This window comes from Rhinichthys klamathensis, unplaced genomic scaffold (assembly GCF_029890125.1).
Source record: "Rhinichthys klamathensis goyatoka isolate OS25496 unplaced genomic scaffold, OSU_Roscu_1.1 h1tg000011l_1, whole genome shotgun sequence".
Taxonomy (NCBI): domain Eukaryota; kingdom Metazoa; phylum Chordata; class Actinopteri; order Cypriniformes; family Leuciscidae; genus Rhinichthys; species Rhinichthys klamathensis.
Window position 1 is genome coordinate 20380748 of NW_026606564.1, and position 18260 is coordinate 20399007.

The 18260-nt window shown below is 42.4% G+C and overlaps 1 protein-coding gene across 1 annotated transcript in view; it reads right to left on the reverse strand.

Annotated features, from left to right (window-relative positions):
- Positions 1-18260, reverse strand: part of adcy1b (adenylate cyclase 1b) — a 67270-nt gene that overhangs the window by 38770 nt on the left and 10240 nt on the right. The window contains exon 4 of the mRNA XM_056266248.1: positions 13765-13876. Within this exon, the coding sequence (XP_056122223.1) occupies positions 13765-13876 (112 nt within the window). The remainder of the gene's footprint in view (positions 1-13764; positions 13877-18260) is intronic.

Below are 18260 nucleotides of genomic sequence, written 5' to 3' on the forward strand. Positions count from 1 at the left end.
ACGCTGTTAATAGCTAGGAAATCACCTGTTATTTAAATTGGGATTAAATAAAAAACAATTAAAGAACACTCCCTTTATAGAGAGCCTAAGCCCCTCCCCTTTCGGTCGATCACCATGGGACCTTATTTCGGAAAAATATTGTATGGTAGTCAATGGCGAGAGACAACAAATATTTTGATCTTGTTTGAATTGTGCCCTGAATTACACATATGATGTTTGTCAATTTAAAAGATACATTTTAAAGTCAAGAAATTCACAGTTTGATGTAAAACTGTTGAGGTATAAGACTGTGAAAATATGTAATTACAGACTACAAACCCCAGAGGCGCACATGTGACGCAATGAATGAAGCTAACTTTACTGAAGCTAACTTTACTGAAGCTAACTTGCACTGAAGCTAACTTTACTGAAGCTAACTTTACTGAAGCTAACTTTACTGAAGCTAACTTTAGTGAAGCTAACTTTACTGAAGCTAACTTTACTGAAACTAACTTTACTGAAGCTAACTTTACTGAAACTAACTTTACTGAAGCTAACTTTACTGAAGCTAACTTTACTGAAGCTAACTTTACTGAAGCTACTGAAGCTTACTTTACTGAAGCTAACTTTACTGAAGCTAACTTTACTGAAGCTAACTTTACTGAAACTAACTTTACTGAAGCTAACTTTACTGAAACTAACTTTACTGAAGCTAACTTTAGTGAAGCTAACTTTACTGAAGCTTACTTTACTGAAGCTAACTTTACTGAAGCTAACTTTACTGAAGCTAACTTTACTGAAACTAACTTTACTGAAGCTAACTTTACTGAAGCTAACTTTACTGAAACTAACTTTACTGAAGCTAACTTTACTGAAGCTAACCTTACTGAAGCTAACTTTACTGAAGCTAACTTTAGTGAAGCTAACTTTACTGAAGCTAACTTTACTGAAACTAACTTTACTGAAGCTAACTTTACTGAAACTAACTTTACTGAAGCTAACTTTACTGAAGCTAACTTTACTGAAGCTAACTTTACTGAAGCTACTGAAGCTAACTTTACTGAAGCTAACTTTACTGAAGCTAACTTTACTGAAGCTAACTTTACTGAAACTAACTTTACTGAAGCTAACTTTAGTGAAGCTAACTTTACTGAAGCTTACTTTACTGAAGCTAACTTTACTGAAACTAACTTTACTGAAGCTAACTTTACTGAAGCTAACTTTAGTGAAGCTAACTTTACTGAAGCTAACTTTACTGAAGCTAACTTTCCTGAAGCTAACTTTACTGAAGCCTAACTTTACCGAAGCTAACTTTACTGAAGCTAACTTTACTGAAGCTAACTTTACTGAAGCTAACTTTACTGAAACTAACTTTACTGAAGCTAACTTTACTGAAGCTAACTTTACTGAAGCTAACTTTACTGAAGCTAACTTTACTGAAGCTACTGAAGCTTACTTTACTGAAGCTAACTTTACTGAAGCTAACTTTACTGAAGCTAACTTTACTGAAACTAACTTTACTGAAGCTAACTTTACTGAAACTAACTTTACTGAAGCTAACTTTAGTGAAGCTAACTTTACTGAAGCTTACTTTACTGAAGCTAACTTTACTGAAGCTAACTTTACTGAAGCTAACTTTACTGAAACTAACTTTACTGAAGCTAACTTTACTGAAGCTAACTTTACTGAAACTAACTTTACTGAAGCTAACTTTACTGAAGCTAACCTTACTGAAGCTAACTTTACTGAAGCTAACTTTAGTGAAGCTAACTTTACTGAAGCTAACTTTACTGAAACTAACTTTACTGAAGCTAACTTTACTGAAACTAACTTTACTGAAGCTAACTTTACTGAAGCTAACTTTACTGAAGCTAACTTTACTGAAGCTACTGAAGCTAACTTTACTGAAGCTAACTTTACTGAAGCTAACTTTACTGAAGCTAACTTTACTGAAACTAACTTTACTGAAGCTAACTTTAGTGAAGCTAACTTTACTGAAGCTTACTTTACTGAAGCTAACTTTACTGAAACTAACTTTACTGAAGCTAACTTTACTGAAGCTAACTTTAGTGAAGCTAACTTTACTGAAGCTAACTTTCCTGAAGCTAACTTTACTGAAGCCTAACTTTACCGAAGCTAACTTTACTGAAGCTAACTTTACTGAAGCTAACTTTACTGAAGCTAACTTTACTGAAGCTAACTTTACTGAAACTAACTTTACTGAAGCTAACTTTACTGAAGCTAACTTTACTGAAGCTAACTTTACTGAAGCTAACTTTACTGAAGCTAACTTTACTGAAGCTCACTTTACTGAAGCTAACGTCTGTCATTGTTTCTCTAGTCTTGCGTTATGATCGTAAAGTTACGCCGTCATCGAGTGTTTTGTACCAGACTGCACACACACACGAGCAGCGGATCTCGCTCGTTGTTTCGCTTCCCGGGAGATGTAGTTCATTGAGCGATTTTCACATAAAACTAAATGTTACTCTTCTGTTTCATGACAAACTGCGACTTTCTTGACTTTCATAATTATCTTTTAAATTGACAAACATCATTTGTGTAATTCAGGGCACAGTTCAGACGGAATAAAAAGATAAGCTGTCTCTCGCCATTGACTACCATACATATTTTTCCCGAAATAAGGTCCCGGAAGCGGAGGGGAGGACTCTTTATAATCACTGGAGCTGTCAGCGCATACTCAGCGAATCTCTGATTTAAGAGTTAGATGTAAGAGTGTATAAATCGAGTTGCAGTGGTGAGATCTTTACATCTGTGCTCAACAGCTGCAATCGGAAGATGCTAGCCAATCACAGAAGTGGGCGTTTACATTAAAGTCTTAAAGGAGACACGCCACTTTAAATCATAGGGCCAATATAAGGGTCCTCCTGAGCACATGAAGGAACGACACTCTCTGAACCCCGAGGACTTCATGATCCAGCACTTTGTCACACGCTCAATAGCAACATGTATTTCTTCTCTTCTCATGTAGATAATCCTCCACTGAGGTGCATGACACACTGAATATCTCTGCGTCCGAGTGTACAGTAAGACAGCGGATAAATGCAAAGCCACGGATCAATATGTGTCAGGTGTAACGGATGAGACCTGCTTACTAGATTGATTTCTTGATTTCTCCAGCTAACAGGGAATGTTCTCATACTTTAGCTAACGTCCTGGTACGCTTCTCTCAAAGTTATGAACCACCATTCTTCTAGTAGAGTTCATAGAACATTCATTCAACTGTTCTCAAAATGTTTGGACAGAAACGATATGTATAAATTATACATCATTCATTGAGCATTTCTTTCCTGAAATTGTTAGTTGGACATTCGCCTAAAGTGTTTTAAATGTATCTACTTGTCTCAGAACGTTCAAAGAATGTTCAAAAGTAACATTCCAATAATGTTTGAAGAATGAAGAAATGGAATGTTCACTTAACGACCACGTAACCAAGAAAAAAACATTAAAAAAACTGGAGGTTTTGAAGGTTCAGAGAACAGTCAGAAATAATGTTTTCATAGCGTTAGCTGGGATGAGGCTTGAGCAGAGTGTTCCTGACAGACTCCTGACCTACATGACTCTGCACAATGGCCTGATCATGTAATCATGTCTTCAAAAGAGAATTTCCTTCAGTCATTTAGACCAATAAAGTCTGATTATCTAATCTGGCTGCCGGAGCCAAAGAAAACAAATCTCAAGTGTGGCTCTTTAACAGTTAGGGTTCATTTATCTCAGATCCGCCTCAAAGCGAGTCGAACACTGAAGCACGAGCAGGCAGAGTGTTTAGGTGAAACACAAGCGTAAGAGTGTGTGAATCTGCCATGGAAACAGGAGGGCATAAAAAGCACAGTAAGATTAGGGTATATCACCATCATCATCATCACAGACACTGCATACATTTGCATCATTCAGACAAGAGCCCTTCAGGAGCCAAGCGCTTCAACTGAGCGTCTGTTCTCTAGGCTTCAGGAGAGAGAGATTATTAGATTGCACACGGACAAATCTGTGTCAATTTAGCCTCTTAATTTAAATCTAAATGAGGAGAAATGAGAGTGAAATAAAGCAGTGAGCTGTCTGAGGCTGTGAAAAGAGCTGAATACAGAACGCCCTGCAGGTGTTGACACTGACACTGCCTTTTATTTATGAGTAAAATAAGCTCTTCAGTTAGCATTACTTCCACGTTTGTCTCTGACATGTTTACTACGCAATGATTTTCCTGCTTGGCAGCTGCTGTTTTTAGACGCATGACAAGACTGCATATGCAACAACTGATCTGACTGCAGCAGCAATACGACAAAAGACACCAATGTTACTGGACTGAAACTGACATCTATTAAAGATGACATTATGCAATTTTTCACAGTCTTGATTTTGTTTTAGGCTCTACTGGAATAGGGTTTCATGCCCGAATGTTCAAAAAACACATTATTTTCCCCATATTTGACATTATTGCAGCTCCTCTCACAGATAACAAATGTAGGTAATGTTAACGTTGTGGGAACAGGGTTTTGAAATGTTCCTAAACTGTTAAGATGTCCAATTTTCTTGTTATGATTAGAACGTAATTTAAAGGTTACCAGAACATTTCTTAAAATATATAAATTAACTTGAGCATTTATTTCTAATATTTTCAGAACGTTAAAATGTACCGTTTTTTTTTATGTTTTAACAACGTTTTTTCTTGGTTATGCAAAAACCCTGGTGGAAACCCTGTGTGTGTACGTGTGTGAAATGATCCAGGTTTTCATGTAAACGTCTGGCCGGAGAGCTCGTGTAAACCCTAATGCTCAAAATAATTAATTGGTTTGAGTAGGACAAACTTAAATTAAACAAATTAGTTCAGTCAAATTAACTTTTATGAGTATTTAGCACTTTCTTTTTCTTTTAAGTTCACTGAACTGATATATTTTAAGTAAACTGAACTGTTTCATTGTTTTGAGTTTTATGAATTATTTATTTTAATTTAGACGAACTTAAGTTTAACTGAAACAGCTGGGATGTCTATTTCCCAGCATGCTTTGCCGATGGCACTCGAAAGGGAGAGTAAATGCTAAAATTAAGTGTAATATAATGTTTTTTTGTGTGTAAGATTAATGTTATGTGTGAGATTTAGTAGTGAATCATGTTTTGTTGTGCTAATTTAGAAGAATTTCTGTTAATGTTGGCTTTAGGATAGTTACCATCATGGTGACAAGTGGTGCATGCAGCTTGATTTGAGAGCAAATAATCCGTTTATAATGCTGTGCTCATACAGCAAGTGTTTCTGTATAACATACTATTGCTAATATGTTAGCAATAGTATGTTATACAGATTAGCTTTTTAAAGCTAACTAAGTTTATACTAATAAAAGTATTTTGAGTTCTGCCAACTTATTTGGGTTTACAGTGTGCTTCATAGATTTAAGTTATATTAACTGAATGGAATTAGTACTATTAACTTTATTTACCCAAGTTATCTTAACAATAAGTTATTGAGTTACTTGAACACAAATCAAATATTTTTTTAAGCTTAAATTGTTTGAGTTAATAAACTTAAATGATTTAAGGCAATCGGTTTCCTCAAACGGTTTGAGTTGAACTAACTCATCAGGTTTTACAGTGCATTACAGTTGATGAGACACAAATTGAGCGAAAACAGTCTCATAATCTCCAACGCGTGAATGCAACGGATCAACAAATGCACATGGAATCCAGAAATATATGCAACACATGCACACATCAGTCTACAAATGCAGGCAACAAACCCACACGCATTCAGTTCACAAATACAGTTTCTTTCCTTTCAATCCAAAAGTGCACAAAAGTATTAGTAATTTAATAAATGCACAAATAAATACTGAGGCGTGTGTGTTGGTCTTCTTCCTCGAGAAGTCTGTCTGAAGTCCCAAGAAAGCATCATCTAGCTGACACCCATATATGATGAACCTCTGGGAAAGGATTAGCTTCCTAAAATAAAGACCATTTATAAAGTGTGCGAAAAATAGTAAATGTGACATTTTTTTGTTTTCATTGTACTAAAATAACATCTGGAAAACATTATCTGGAAAATATCAATACTAATTAAAAATAATTATTCATAATTAAAATAATTTGTATAGCGCCATTCATAATGAATATTGATCCAAAGCAAATTTTTTCTCCCCCTAAATTGTGTGTGGATCTCCTAGAACTCCCTAGCCTGGGAAAACCCAGACAACTTCCGGCAAATGTAGATTTGCTCTGAAAGTTAGTCTGGCAAAGAGCTCATTCAGGCCCATTTCCAATCCGCCGAGATCGCGGCACCAATCAGAAGCGTTGGGGCGGGCTTTACACGATGACGACAGTGCTGGGATTTTGAAGGAGATTTTGTAGCCTACATTACAAAGATGGATGCCGCCGTCGAACATCACTCGTTCCAATCAGCTATCGCGTCTGTTTTAAGCCATTTGAACGTTTCCTTTTTGTTAAAAACCGAGCAAAGAACAACACTCGGAGATGTTTCTCCGCCGCTCTGCATACGTCATCTCCTTCATCGCTCTGATTGGGTTTAGGTCTATCCGCGACGTCCGTTGGTGACGCCCCTCTGGAAATGATTTGTCTATGACGCTTTGCCAGACCATAACTCAGCTACAACTGAGAATGGTCTGGTTTTAACCAGGCTAAGAACTCCCTTGTGAAACCTTCAAAACTGTCAATTTAAGTGTAATGTCCTTACTAGAGGTATTTATACCCCCACAAAATCATAGGGTCCCCACCAGTCTGCTGATGTACGAGACCAAGAGCATCACGCATTCTTGTTCAGTACCTAATCTTCCCAATGACTCTCCCCACAATCCACAGCTGCTGTTATATGAATATCACCATCATTTTCATCATTTTCAAGCACCTTCACTCCAGCACTGAACTGTATTACAGAGTATATGGATGGAGTATGAGCCTTCCCAGGGGATTGAGTCTTCTCTATGGGTCATACAGGAGTCGTAAAAGCCTGTGACTAAACTACAGTATTGTGAACCTCTAGTTACTGGCATAGCATGACCGGTCAGCAAAACATTTACATCTTTATAAATAGTCCACTCACAGCCCTTATGCATACTTACTAAACCGGTCTCATGAAACTTATCCTCACTGTATAATCCCAAATCATCATTAAACCATAACTGATCCCGGGTCAGCTACGGTCACAACTACTTCCCTGTAACGGCAAGCCAGTGAGCCTGTACGTCACACCATGTAAACACTTAATTGGATCAAACTGAACCTCCTGAAGTGGGTTTGCTCAAGGAAAACCATTCCACTGCACAATCCTCTTACATCTCTTGTTATTACTGGCATCTTTTCCATCACTTCTATATAGACTCGGTTAACCTAACCGCTTGAAAATACAACACTTAATCCTACAGTAATGGAAACCTACCGATAATTCCCTCTCCTGTCAAAATTGTGTTCGATCAGCTCTCTCTCTCTTTTCTTTCACAGAACATCCAGCTTTAAAAGTGGAGAATCAGGAGGTCTGGCTATAAATGAAACTCTGAAATCATTCAGAGATTGAAATTGCCTAAATAGTCAAACTAGACCTGTGCACTGCCTTCGACAGAAGGAATAATCAGATCCTGTCACGGGAACTGGACATCACTGGCACGGCCCGGTCCTCTAGGGTGTCCCGTGGAGGAGGATGAGCACTGGGGTGCCTCAGGGTGTCCCGCGGAGGAGGGTGAGCACTGGTGTGCCTCAGGGTGTCCCGCGGAGGAGGGTGAGCACAGGGGTGCCTCAGGGTGTCCCACAGAGGAGGGTGAGCACTGGGGTGCCTCAGGGTGTCCCACGGAGGAGGGTGAGCACTGGGGTGCCTCAGGGTGTCCCGCGGCGGAGGGTGAGCACTGGGGTGCCTCAGGGTGTCCCACGGAGGAGGGTGAGCACTGGGGTGCCTCAGGGTGTCCCTCGGAGGAGGGTGAGCACTGGGGTGCCTCAGGGTGTCCCACGGAGGAGGGTGAGCACTGGGGTGCCTCAGGGTGACCCGCGGAAAGGAGGGTGAGCACTGGTGTGCCTCAGGGTGTCCCACAGAGGAGGGTGAGCACAGGGGTGCCTCAGGGTGTCCCACAGAGGAGGGTGAGCACTGGGGTGTCCTTCAGGGTGTCCCGCGGCGGAGGGTGAGCACTGGTGTGCCTCAGGGTGTCCCGCGGAGGAGGGTGAGCATAGGGGTGCCTCAGGGTGTCCCACGGAGGAGGGTGAGCACAGGGGTGCCTCAGGGTGTCCCGCGGAGGAGGGTGAGCACTGGTGTGCCTCAGGGTGTCCCGCGGAGGAGGGTGAGCACTGGGGTGCCTCAGGAGCCCCTTTTCCACCGAAGCATTTTGAGAGCCGGTTCGGAGCCGGTGCCTGCGCGCGAACCAGTTCTTTGTGTTTCGACAGCCAAAGAACCGGTTCTCGGCCAGGAAAACTGGTTCCAAAGCGGCACCAACTCTTTGCTGGACTAGAACCGTTCTTTTACCACGTCATGCTTACGTCGGGGACTGAGGGCGGGTTTAAATGTGTTCTAAATATCTTTTCTGACCATAATATAGGATCGCAAAGCCAGGACAAACATTTGCAGAAACACGATGTAGTCCACCATTGTAATTGTTATGCTTGAAGTTGGCGCAAGCGTTTCTAGTTTTTTTTTATAATTTTTTTATTGAAAACATTATGTAAGCAAAGAAGAAAACAGTCACAATATAGAACAAATAAACGGGGGGGAAAAAGACAAGACAGGGGTACATAACTAATCAGAAAAGATTAAATATCAAAGGAAAATATTAAAAGACTTACATATTTCAATTGTTTTTAAAGCCTTCTTTGTACACGAGTTAGAGATAATCCCAAAGTAATGTTGTAGCCTACTTGCAAGCGTTTCTAGCTAAGACGTATGGCGACGTACACAGTGACGTAACGACGTCGTTCGCTGGGCGCTCTAGTCAGTGGAAAAACAAACAGGTTCTGAGAAGGTTCGCAAGTTGAACCAACTCCGAACCAACTTTGAACCAGCACCAGTTCCGAACCAGTTCGTTTTTGGTGGAAAAGGGGTAAGGGTGTCCCACAGAGGAGGGTGAGCACAGGGGTGCCTCAGGGTGTCCCACGGAGGAGGTTGAGCACAGGGATGCCTCAGGGTGTCCCACAGAGGAGGGTGAGCACAGGGGTGCCTCAGGGTGTCCCGCGGAGGAGGGTGAGCACTGGTGTGCCTCAGGGTGTCCCGCGGAGGAGGGTGAGCACTGGTGTGCCTCAGGGTGTCCCACGGAGGAGGTTGAGCACAGGGGTGCCTCAGGGTGTCCCACAGAGGAGGGTGAGCACAGGGGTGCCTCAGGGTGTCCCACGGAGGAGGTTGAGCACTGGGGTGCCTCAGGGTGTCCCGCGGAGGAGGGTGAGCACTGGTGTGCCTCAGGGTGTCCCGCGGAGGAGGGTGAGCACTGGGGTGCCTCAGGGTGTCCCACAGAGGAGGGTGAGCACAGGGGTGCCTCAGGGTGTCCTGCGGAGGAGGGTGAGCACTGGGGTGCCTCAGGGTGTCCCACGGAGGAGGGTGAGCACTGGGGTGCCTCAGGGTGTCCCACGGAGGAGGGTGAGCACTGGTGTGCCTCAGGGTGTCCCACGGAGGAGGGTGAGCACAGGGGTGCCTCAGGGTGTCCTGCGGAGGAGGGTGAGCACTGGGGTGCCTCAGGGTGTCCCACGGAGGAGGGTGAGCACTGGGGTGCCTCAGGGTGTCCCACGGAGGAGGGTGAGCACTGGTGTGCCTCAGGGTGTCCCACGGAGGAGGGTGAGCACAGGGGTGCCTCAGGGTGTCCTGCGGAGGAGGGTGAGCACTGGGGTGCCTCAGGGTGTCCCACGGAGGAGGGTGAGCACTGGTGTGCCTCAGGGTGTCCCACGGAGGAGGGTGAGCACTGGGGTGCCTCAGGGTGTCCTGCGGAGGAGGGTGAGCACTGGGGTGCCTCAGGGTGTCCTGCGGAGGAGGGTGAGCACTGGGGTGCCTCAGGGCTCGGTGCTTGGTCCGCTGCTATTGTCCATATGAACAACTCTGGTTCGTTGTGGAAATACATTGTGGTTCTTTTAAGTGTCTTGACACCTTAATAAAAATGAATAGCTTCTGCTTTTCATCATTTGTAAGTGTGTGTTTTTCTCACTTTAGATAAAAGCATCAGTTTAAGACCCACTCAGCTTTCCTCATTAAAAGTTTTACACTTTTACACTTTATATTTAGACTGAATAGCACAGTAGCACAGTTTCTATATAATGCTTTCTGAAGTGTCACATTTTAACACATTTTAAAATGTTAATAAATATGTATTGCACTTGATGGAAGACAATGATAGCACACAATGTTTTAATTGCAAGGGGAAAGATGTTCAATATCGCAGATGTGATGTATATGTTTTATATTTGCCCTGACTATCAACAAGTACATGTCTAGGGGACCCCTCAACATTATTCATGAGTAGGTGTGGCTATTTCCCTTTCACATTTCAGGACTGTGGTGAGAAGTGAGTGATGATGAAGGATTTCATGACATATCAACATATATTTTTACACTCTTTAAACAACATAAACAAAACAAGCAATCCAAACAATATAACCCCAAACACAATCACACAGTTCAAACACGGCATAAGAACAGAGTCTAGAGCGATGGTGTGGACCAGCATGTGTGTGTGAGCCAACAGACAGTCCAACAGAAGGAGCATGAGTGGATCAAATGAAACGTGCGAACCAACCGGCCATGTAACGAAACACTTCACACCACAGAACGAGAACCATGCTGCCGCATCGAGCACAGACGTGCTGAAGAGTTTTAAGCTGGACAGAAAACATGTTGGTGTAATCCTTGGATTAAAGGATTTCACAGGCACATGTGAATGTAAGTAATTGTGTCTAGATTACATTGAGATACATCTACATGTTTATTTGCGACGAGACACATGGCCTTCACATTAAAGCACCTGTACCTTCACTAACTGAGGCCGACAGGGAGAGATTTAACCGGTGGGGGTGTGCAGGAGTGCAGGACACGCAAAACAACTTTGCTTTAACCTTTCCATGGGAACATTGAGAATGCTCACACAGTGATTCACTGGCTGATGCGCCAGATATTCACCCCAAATGTAACTAAATAGCAATAAAAAACATAAAGTTAGAAAATACCTGACATTTCAATATTTTAATAAACAATCACGCTATGCAATGCTGTCCTGGTTCTGTGTGTTTCCTCGCCTCCCTCTACACCACACCTGATCATTTGGAGAAAACCTGCAAGAGAACTGAAAGTGAGCAAGTCCTTCCTCGGGGATCGACTGCCAAACCCAGGGCGTCTCCTAGACTCGTACAGGTCACATGGTACCAGTCACATGACACCACTACAACACCAATGTCTACAGTCAAAATACAAAAGAATACATACAAGCACACTTACATAAGTGCAATAAAACAATATCAGATTAAGATTTGCTTACTTTAAAGTCTTACTTTAAAAAATAATTATTATTCTTGTTACAGTAATGTCTGGACACGAAAGGTAAAAGACAGCAGGACAGTTAGAGCCCGTGTTATTTTAGTATCATTGATATACTATTATAAGTCATGTTAATATTTTTAATTCATTAATTCATTTTAATTGTAATTTTTGTTAAAGTTATAGTAATTTTGTTGTGTTTTTTGTAATTTTTATTGGTTGTTCTGAATGTGTTTAAATCTAACCACTTCATATCTCTGTGTGGTTTGCATTGTCACTGGTTGATTTTTATTTGAAACAAATAGTAAAACAAGACAAAACAAAAACATTTGCGCATTATATGTGTGTTCTGGATTGTGAAATGCTGCCTTGGCAACTACCTAAAATAAAATAGTTATTCTTTTCTATTTTGTTTTATGGTTTTAGTTTTAGTGAACAATAATAACCCTGTTTAGAGTTCTTTCACTTGTACACAGTCCATACAATAAACCTCAGTTTACAGAATTGTTTAATAAAGATCACATGATCACCAGTAAGACCGCTCAGTAATTACGGTTATGTGTCTTTTATCCTATTACTACTGTGAATTTTTGAATGTTTCTCACCAACAAATACAGATACTGTGTGCTTTTAAAAAAAAAAAAGGATTTGTGAAGCTCTTTCACACACACAGACACACATGACATCAGCTCTTGACTTTCAGATCACACACGTTTGATCACACTCCTGGGGGAACCGCCTGACGTGATCACACGCTTCAGAACCACACGACTCTTTGAGTCTGCACACCTGTCTTCCTGCTGCTGTTGCATGAAACCACAACAAATATATTTTATAAAAAGAAGAAAAAAAAGAAAAAGCAGGGCAGTTGCGACATGGTTAGAGAGTCGCACTTGCAACCCAAAGGTTGTGGGTTCGAGTCTCAGTACCGGCAGTAAATGTAGGAGTGGGAGTGAATGAACAGCGCTCTCTTCAACTCTCATTACCCACAACTGAGCAGCTCTTTTCTAAAGTTTTACACCTCTTTAACTTCGCAGTACTACTTAAAGTTAGTGACGTTAATCATGACGGACACACAGCTGAAGTACGAGCACAGATGCCGACTCTCACGTGCATACAATCTCGAATTCAGATCTCTTTCACAGCTACACACACACACACACACACACACACACACAATTGTGTGAAAATGCTCATCATGTGGACTGTAGAGTATTCAGCATAAAACGAGAACAAATGGGAGAACATCGGATGTGTAACAGATCCGTGCATTCATTCTTAAAGGGACAGCAGCCTCATAAACTGTTGCCATCCGTTTTATTAATGTTAATTAAAAATGTATATTTAATTCCAACATTGAAAACTATACAGTGGTTTTATTTTAACATTTGATTATTGTTAACATTTGACATGTTAAATAAACCTATGCTACCGTAACCAAAACAATATTTAATTTATGGTAACACTTTTACTTGAAGGGGTGTGCATAAGACTGACATGACACCTTCATAATCATGACATGACACATGTTATGAATATGAAGGAGGGTTTATGCATGTTTATGACAACTGTCATTACGTGTCATTTTCTCAATTATGACATTTTTAATGCAAATATGACATTGTTTGAGATGTCTTTGTTATGACAAATTGACATAAACCAATACATCATAACCTGTCAGTGCTTTGCCATGACAACTTGACATTATCAAGACAACATAAATATGACATAAAAAGACAGATTAATAATCAAACTTAAGAAAGCACTGAGCTTTATGGGTTAACATTACATTAAACTGTCATGTGGCTGGTTTTGACATTGGCTGTCATGAGGCCATTATAACATTTTAATGACAAATTCAATGTGTACCACTGTAGTCGGGGTCAAGAAAAATATTCCTGACACAGTTATAATGCCTCATGACAGCCAATGTCTTGCTTTATTACAGAAGACTGTGTGTAATGATTGTAGTCAGCTTAAAGGGCATTTGTTTTATAATATTGGGTTAAGATCTATTAAACTGTCTACTGCAGTCAAATAAGAAAAGTAACACAAAAAATTCAACTTCAATCAAATCTATGCACATATAGAGTCGAAATTTGATTCAGAATTAAGAATCGTGATCTCAAGTATCGTTTTGAATCGATTTTCGAGGTACCAAAAGATTCCCAGCCCTATGCAATCCTCACTGCCGTGTGTGTGTGTGTGTGTGTGTGTGTGTGTGTGTGCACTTGGATGGGTGAAATGCAGAGCACAAATTCCGAGCATGGGACACCACACTTGGCTCACTTTCCCACTTTCATAGCAACAGGAATGAGCCAATGAGAGGAGAGACTCACCGTGGCCAGCTCGTCGAACTTCCCGAAGAGCTCGTTGAGCAGTTTGACCAGCTCCTGCGCCGTGCACTGCGACGCCAGACTCGTGAAGCCCACGATATCCGCAAACAAGATGCTGGAGGGACAGAGAGCAGGGGGGGTTAGACGGAGCTATTCTCACTTTACATCAAAAGGATCTCAAATTATAATAATAATAATACAAAATGAGCTAATATGTTTGTTTATATTTCCGCAGCAGTAGAGAGCAGTTTAATATGGGTGTCACAATTTTATTGAATGTTTCATCTGATTGAGATTCAATTATTCAGTGTAAGATGACAACTGTCAGGAAAGATCATGTGTGGTGTGAGCTCCGGCACAGAGGCGCTGGCCTGCGTCTGTCTGTCCGCCTGCACTGTAATAATGAAGGGACAGAGACGAGTCCGCTGGGGTTCATCTAGCCAAGGCCGAGCTGGAGCCCCGAATGTTCTTTGTGTTGAAAATAAATCATGTTCATTAGACATGAGTGTAAGCTTTCTCTCGCAGAGGTGCAACCTCTCGGCAAAGGCAATGAGAGTTCATACGCAAGCATAAGGATATTTCTAAATTTGTCATCTATAAGCATAATATGAAGTAAAACGACATATAAATCCGTCTATTTTTACACGTTTAGTGTTGCTATTGATCTCTTGCACAATGAGCATCTGTTTGATCCTCATTTAAACATTTCAGTGGTGTGTTTGTAATTGTTATTTGGCAGGCAGACTGTTCATTTTTTTAAAGATGGTTGGACTAAATCTTCGGTCACTCCTGCAGTGAGTCCAGACGAATCTGAATGTCATAAGCCAATAAAAAAAGCAGGATCAGTCATTTCATACACAGGTGAGCGAGAGCTCAAGGCGTAAGTGGAGAACCAGGCGACCTATATATTGCAAATGGAGCACAACAACAAACTCTGTGTGTGTGTGTGTGTGTGTGTGTGTGTGTGTGTGTGTGTGTGTGTGTGTGTGTGTGTGTGTGTGTGTGTGTGTGTGTGTGTGTGTGTGTGTGTGTGTGTGTGTGTGTGTGTGTGTGTGTGTGTGTGTAAACTAATGATTGTCTCCTCCATATACAGCAAATAGCCTATTAAAGACTGGAATATCCCTCATCATATGACCACCATGCCAAGTTTTTGTAAAGCACATACATTTCTGTAACTGTGTTCTCACTTAAAGGGGACCTCTACTAGAACAGGTTTTTTGATTGTTTTCCATCCAATCAACAGCCCATGATAAAACCAATTCCTGAACTCTGTTTCCTGTTTGAAAAGCTGTTTCACTTCGAGATATATCACAATACAGGAGTGAAGCTGATCACGACCTCTGTTTCAATCCCCGTCCACATATTTTCTTTCTTGTTTTATGTATAAACTCTGTAAACAAGACGTCTTATGTGCATATCTTTGTGCATCTCAAGCAAATGTATCTTGATTTAAGATATTCAGATATTTGAACTTAGATATTTAGAAATTTGTGCTGTTCAACCAGTTAAAAATAAACAAGTCAAAAATACCTAAAGGAAGAACATTTTCCAGGCCAGTAAACAGTTGATGAAACATGAGTCAGATCTGAAGCTCACACCACAGTAACTGAGATAAAGGCTTCAGTCTCTCTGGTTCTCATGAGAGTGTTAATAAACCAGGTCTGATGACGGTTTGGCCACCTGTCATTAGACTGCCTCCCGCTGTCATAGTGATATGATGAAGATGATGATGATACACACACACACACACACCTTGACGGTCCAGAAACACATGAACACTGACGTCCAGCTCCATCTGAGCTGTGAAGCGACACACACATGAGAGCGAGGCGTTCGAGGCGTCCCGCGGAGTGTGTGCGGAGGCGCAGGAACACTGAGCCGCTCAAATGCCGCTCTGTCAGATCACAGATGTCACCGTAACACTGGTGCCATGAATTCAGTTTGCTGTGAGTATCTTAATGCGCGTCCATCTGTGACAGAGTTCATGCTGTTGACGAGCAGTCAGAGGAGCATGAGTGACAGAATCTTTCAATCTATGAAGATAATGAGTGACAGATCAGGACAGAGACGAGCACGAGTTACACATCATTTAATCAGCCTTTATAAGTAATGACACATGATGAACTGAAGACTACTGTTACTAAGTGGTTGCTAGGGTGTTCTTAGTGATTGTGGTTGCTGGGACATTATGGGCAGTAATCATTGGTGTGTCTTATCACTTGCTGTAAAATTTCAATTGTCTGAAAAAAGGCATGCCCTGTAAGCGGTTGACCAATCAGAGCAGAGTAGACCAATCACAACAGACTGACCAATCAGAGCAGAGTAGACCAATCACAACAGACTGACCAATCAGAGCAGAGTAGACCAATCACAACAGATTGACCAAATCAGACCAATCAGACTGACCGCTTACAGAGCAGAGTAGACCAATCACAACAGAACATTGGGTCATCTGACCAATCAGAGCAGAGTAAACCAATCACAACAGACTGGGCCATCTGACCAATCAGAGCAGAGTAGACCAATCACAACAGACTGGGCCATCTGACCAATCAGAGCAGAGTAGACCAATCACAACAGACTGGACCATCTGACCAATCAGAGCAGAGTAGACCAATCACAACAGACTGGGCCATCTGACCAATCAGAGCAGAGTAGACCAATCACAACAGACTGGGCCATCTAACCAATCAGAGCAGAGTAGACCAATCACAACAGACTGGGCCATCGACCAATCAGAGCAGAGTAGACCAATCACAACAGACTGGGTCATCTGACCAATCAGAGCAGAGTAGACCAATCACAACAGACTGGACCATCTGACCAATCAGAGCAGACCAATCACAACAGACTGGGCCATCTGACCAATCAGAGCAGAGTAGACCAATCACAACAGACTGGGCCATCTGACCAATCAGAGCAGACCAATCACAACAGACTGGGCCATCTGACCAATCAGAGCAGAGCAGACCAATCACAACAGACTGGGCCATCTGACCAATCAGAGCAGAGCAGACCAATCACAACAGACTGGGCCGTCTGACCAATCAGAGCAGAGTAGACCAATCACAACAGACTGGGCCATCTGACCAATCAGAGCAGAGCAGACCAATCACAACAGACTGGGCCATCGGACCAATCAGAGCAGAGTAGACCATTCACAACAGACTGGGCCATCTGACCAATCAGAGCAGAGTAGACCAATCACAACAGACTGGGCCGTCTGACCAATCAGAGCAGAGTAGACCAATCACAACAGACTGGGCCATCTGACCAATCAGAGCAGAGTAGACCAATCACAACAGACTGGGCCATCTGACCAATCAGAGCAGAGTAGACCAATCACAACAGACTGGGCCATCTGACCAATCAGAGCAGACCAGACCAATCACAACAGACTGGGCCATCGGACCAATCAGAGCAGAGTAGACCATTCACAACAGACTGGGCCATCTGACCAATCAGAGCAGAGTAGACCAATCACAACAGACTGGGCCGTCTGACCAATCAGAGCAGAGTAGACCATTCACAACAGACTGGGCCATCTGACCAATCAGAGCAGAGTAGACCAATCACAACAGACTGGGCCATCTGACCAATCAGAGCAGAGTAGACCAATCACAACAGACTGGGCCATCTGACCAATCAGAGCAGAGCAGACCAATCACAACAGACTGGGCCATCGGACCAATCAGAGCAGAGTAGACCATTCACAACAGACTGGGCCATCTGACCAATCAGAGCAGAGTAGACCAATCACAACAGACTGGGCCGTCTGACCAATCAGAGCAGAGTAGACCAATCACAACAGACTGGGCCATCTGACCAATCAGAGCAGAGTAGACCAATCACAACAGAACATTGGGTCATCTGACCAATCAGAGCAGAGTAGACCAATCACAACAGACTGGACCATCTGACCAATCAGAGCAGACCAATCACAACAGACTGGGCCATCTGACCAATCAGAGCAGAGTAGACCAATCACAACAGACTGGGCCATCTGACCAATCAGAGCAGACCAATCACAACAGACTGGGCCATCTGACCAATCAGAGCAGAGTAGACCAATCACAACAGACTGGGCCATCTGACCAATCAGAGCAGAGTAGACCAATCACAACAGACTGGGCCATCTGACCAATCAGAGCAGAGCAGACCAATCACAACAGACTGGGCCGTCTGACCAATCAGAGCAGAGTAGACCAATCACAACAGACTTGACCATCTGACCAATCAGAGCAGACCAATCACAACAGACTGGGCCATCTGACCAATCAGAGCAGAGTAGACCAATCACAACAGACTGGGCCATCTGACCAATCACAACAGACTGGGCCATCTGACCAATCAGAGCAGAGTAGACCAATCACAACAGACTGGGCCATCTGACCAATCACAACAGACTGGGCCATCTGACCAATCAGAGCAGAGTAGACTCTCAGAGAGGAGGGGTTTAGAGAGACTGAATCCTTTATCAACCGATTTCATACACTGTG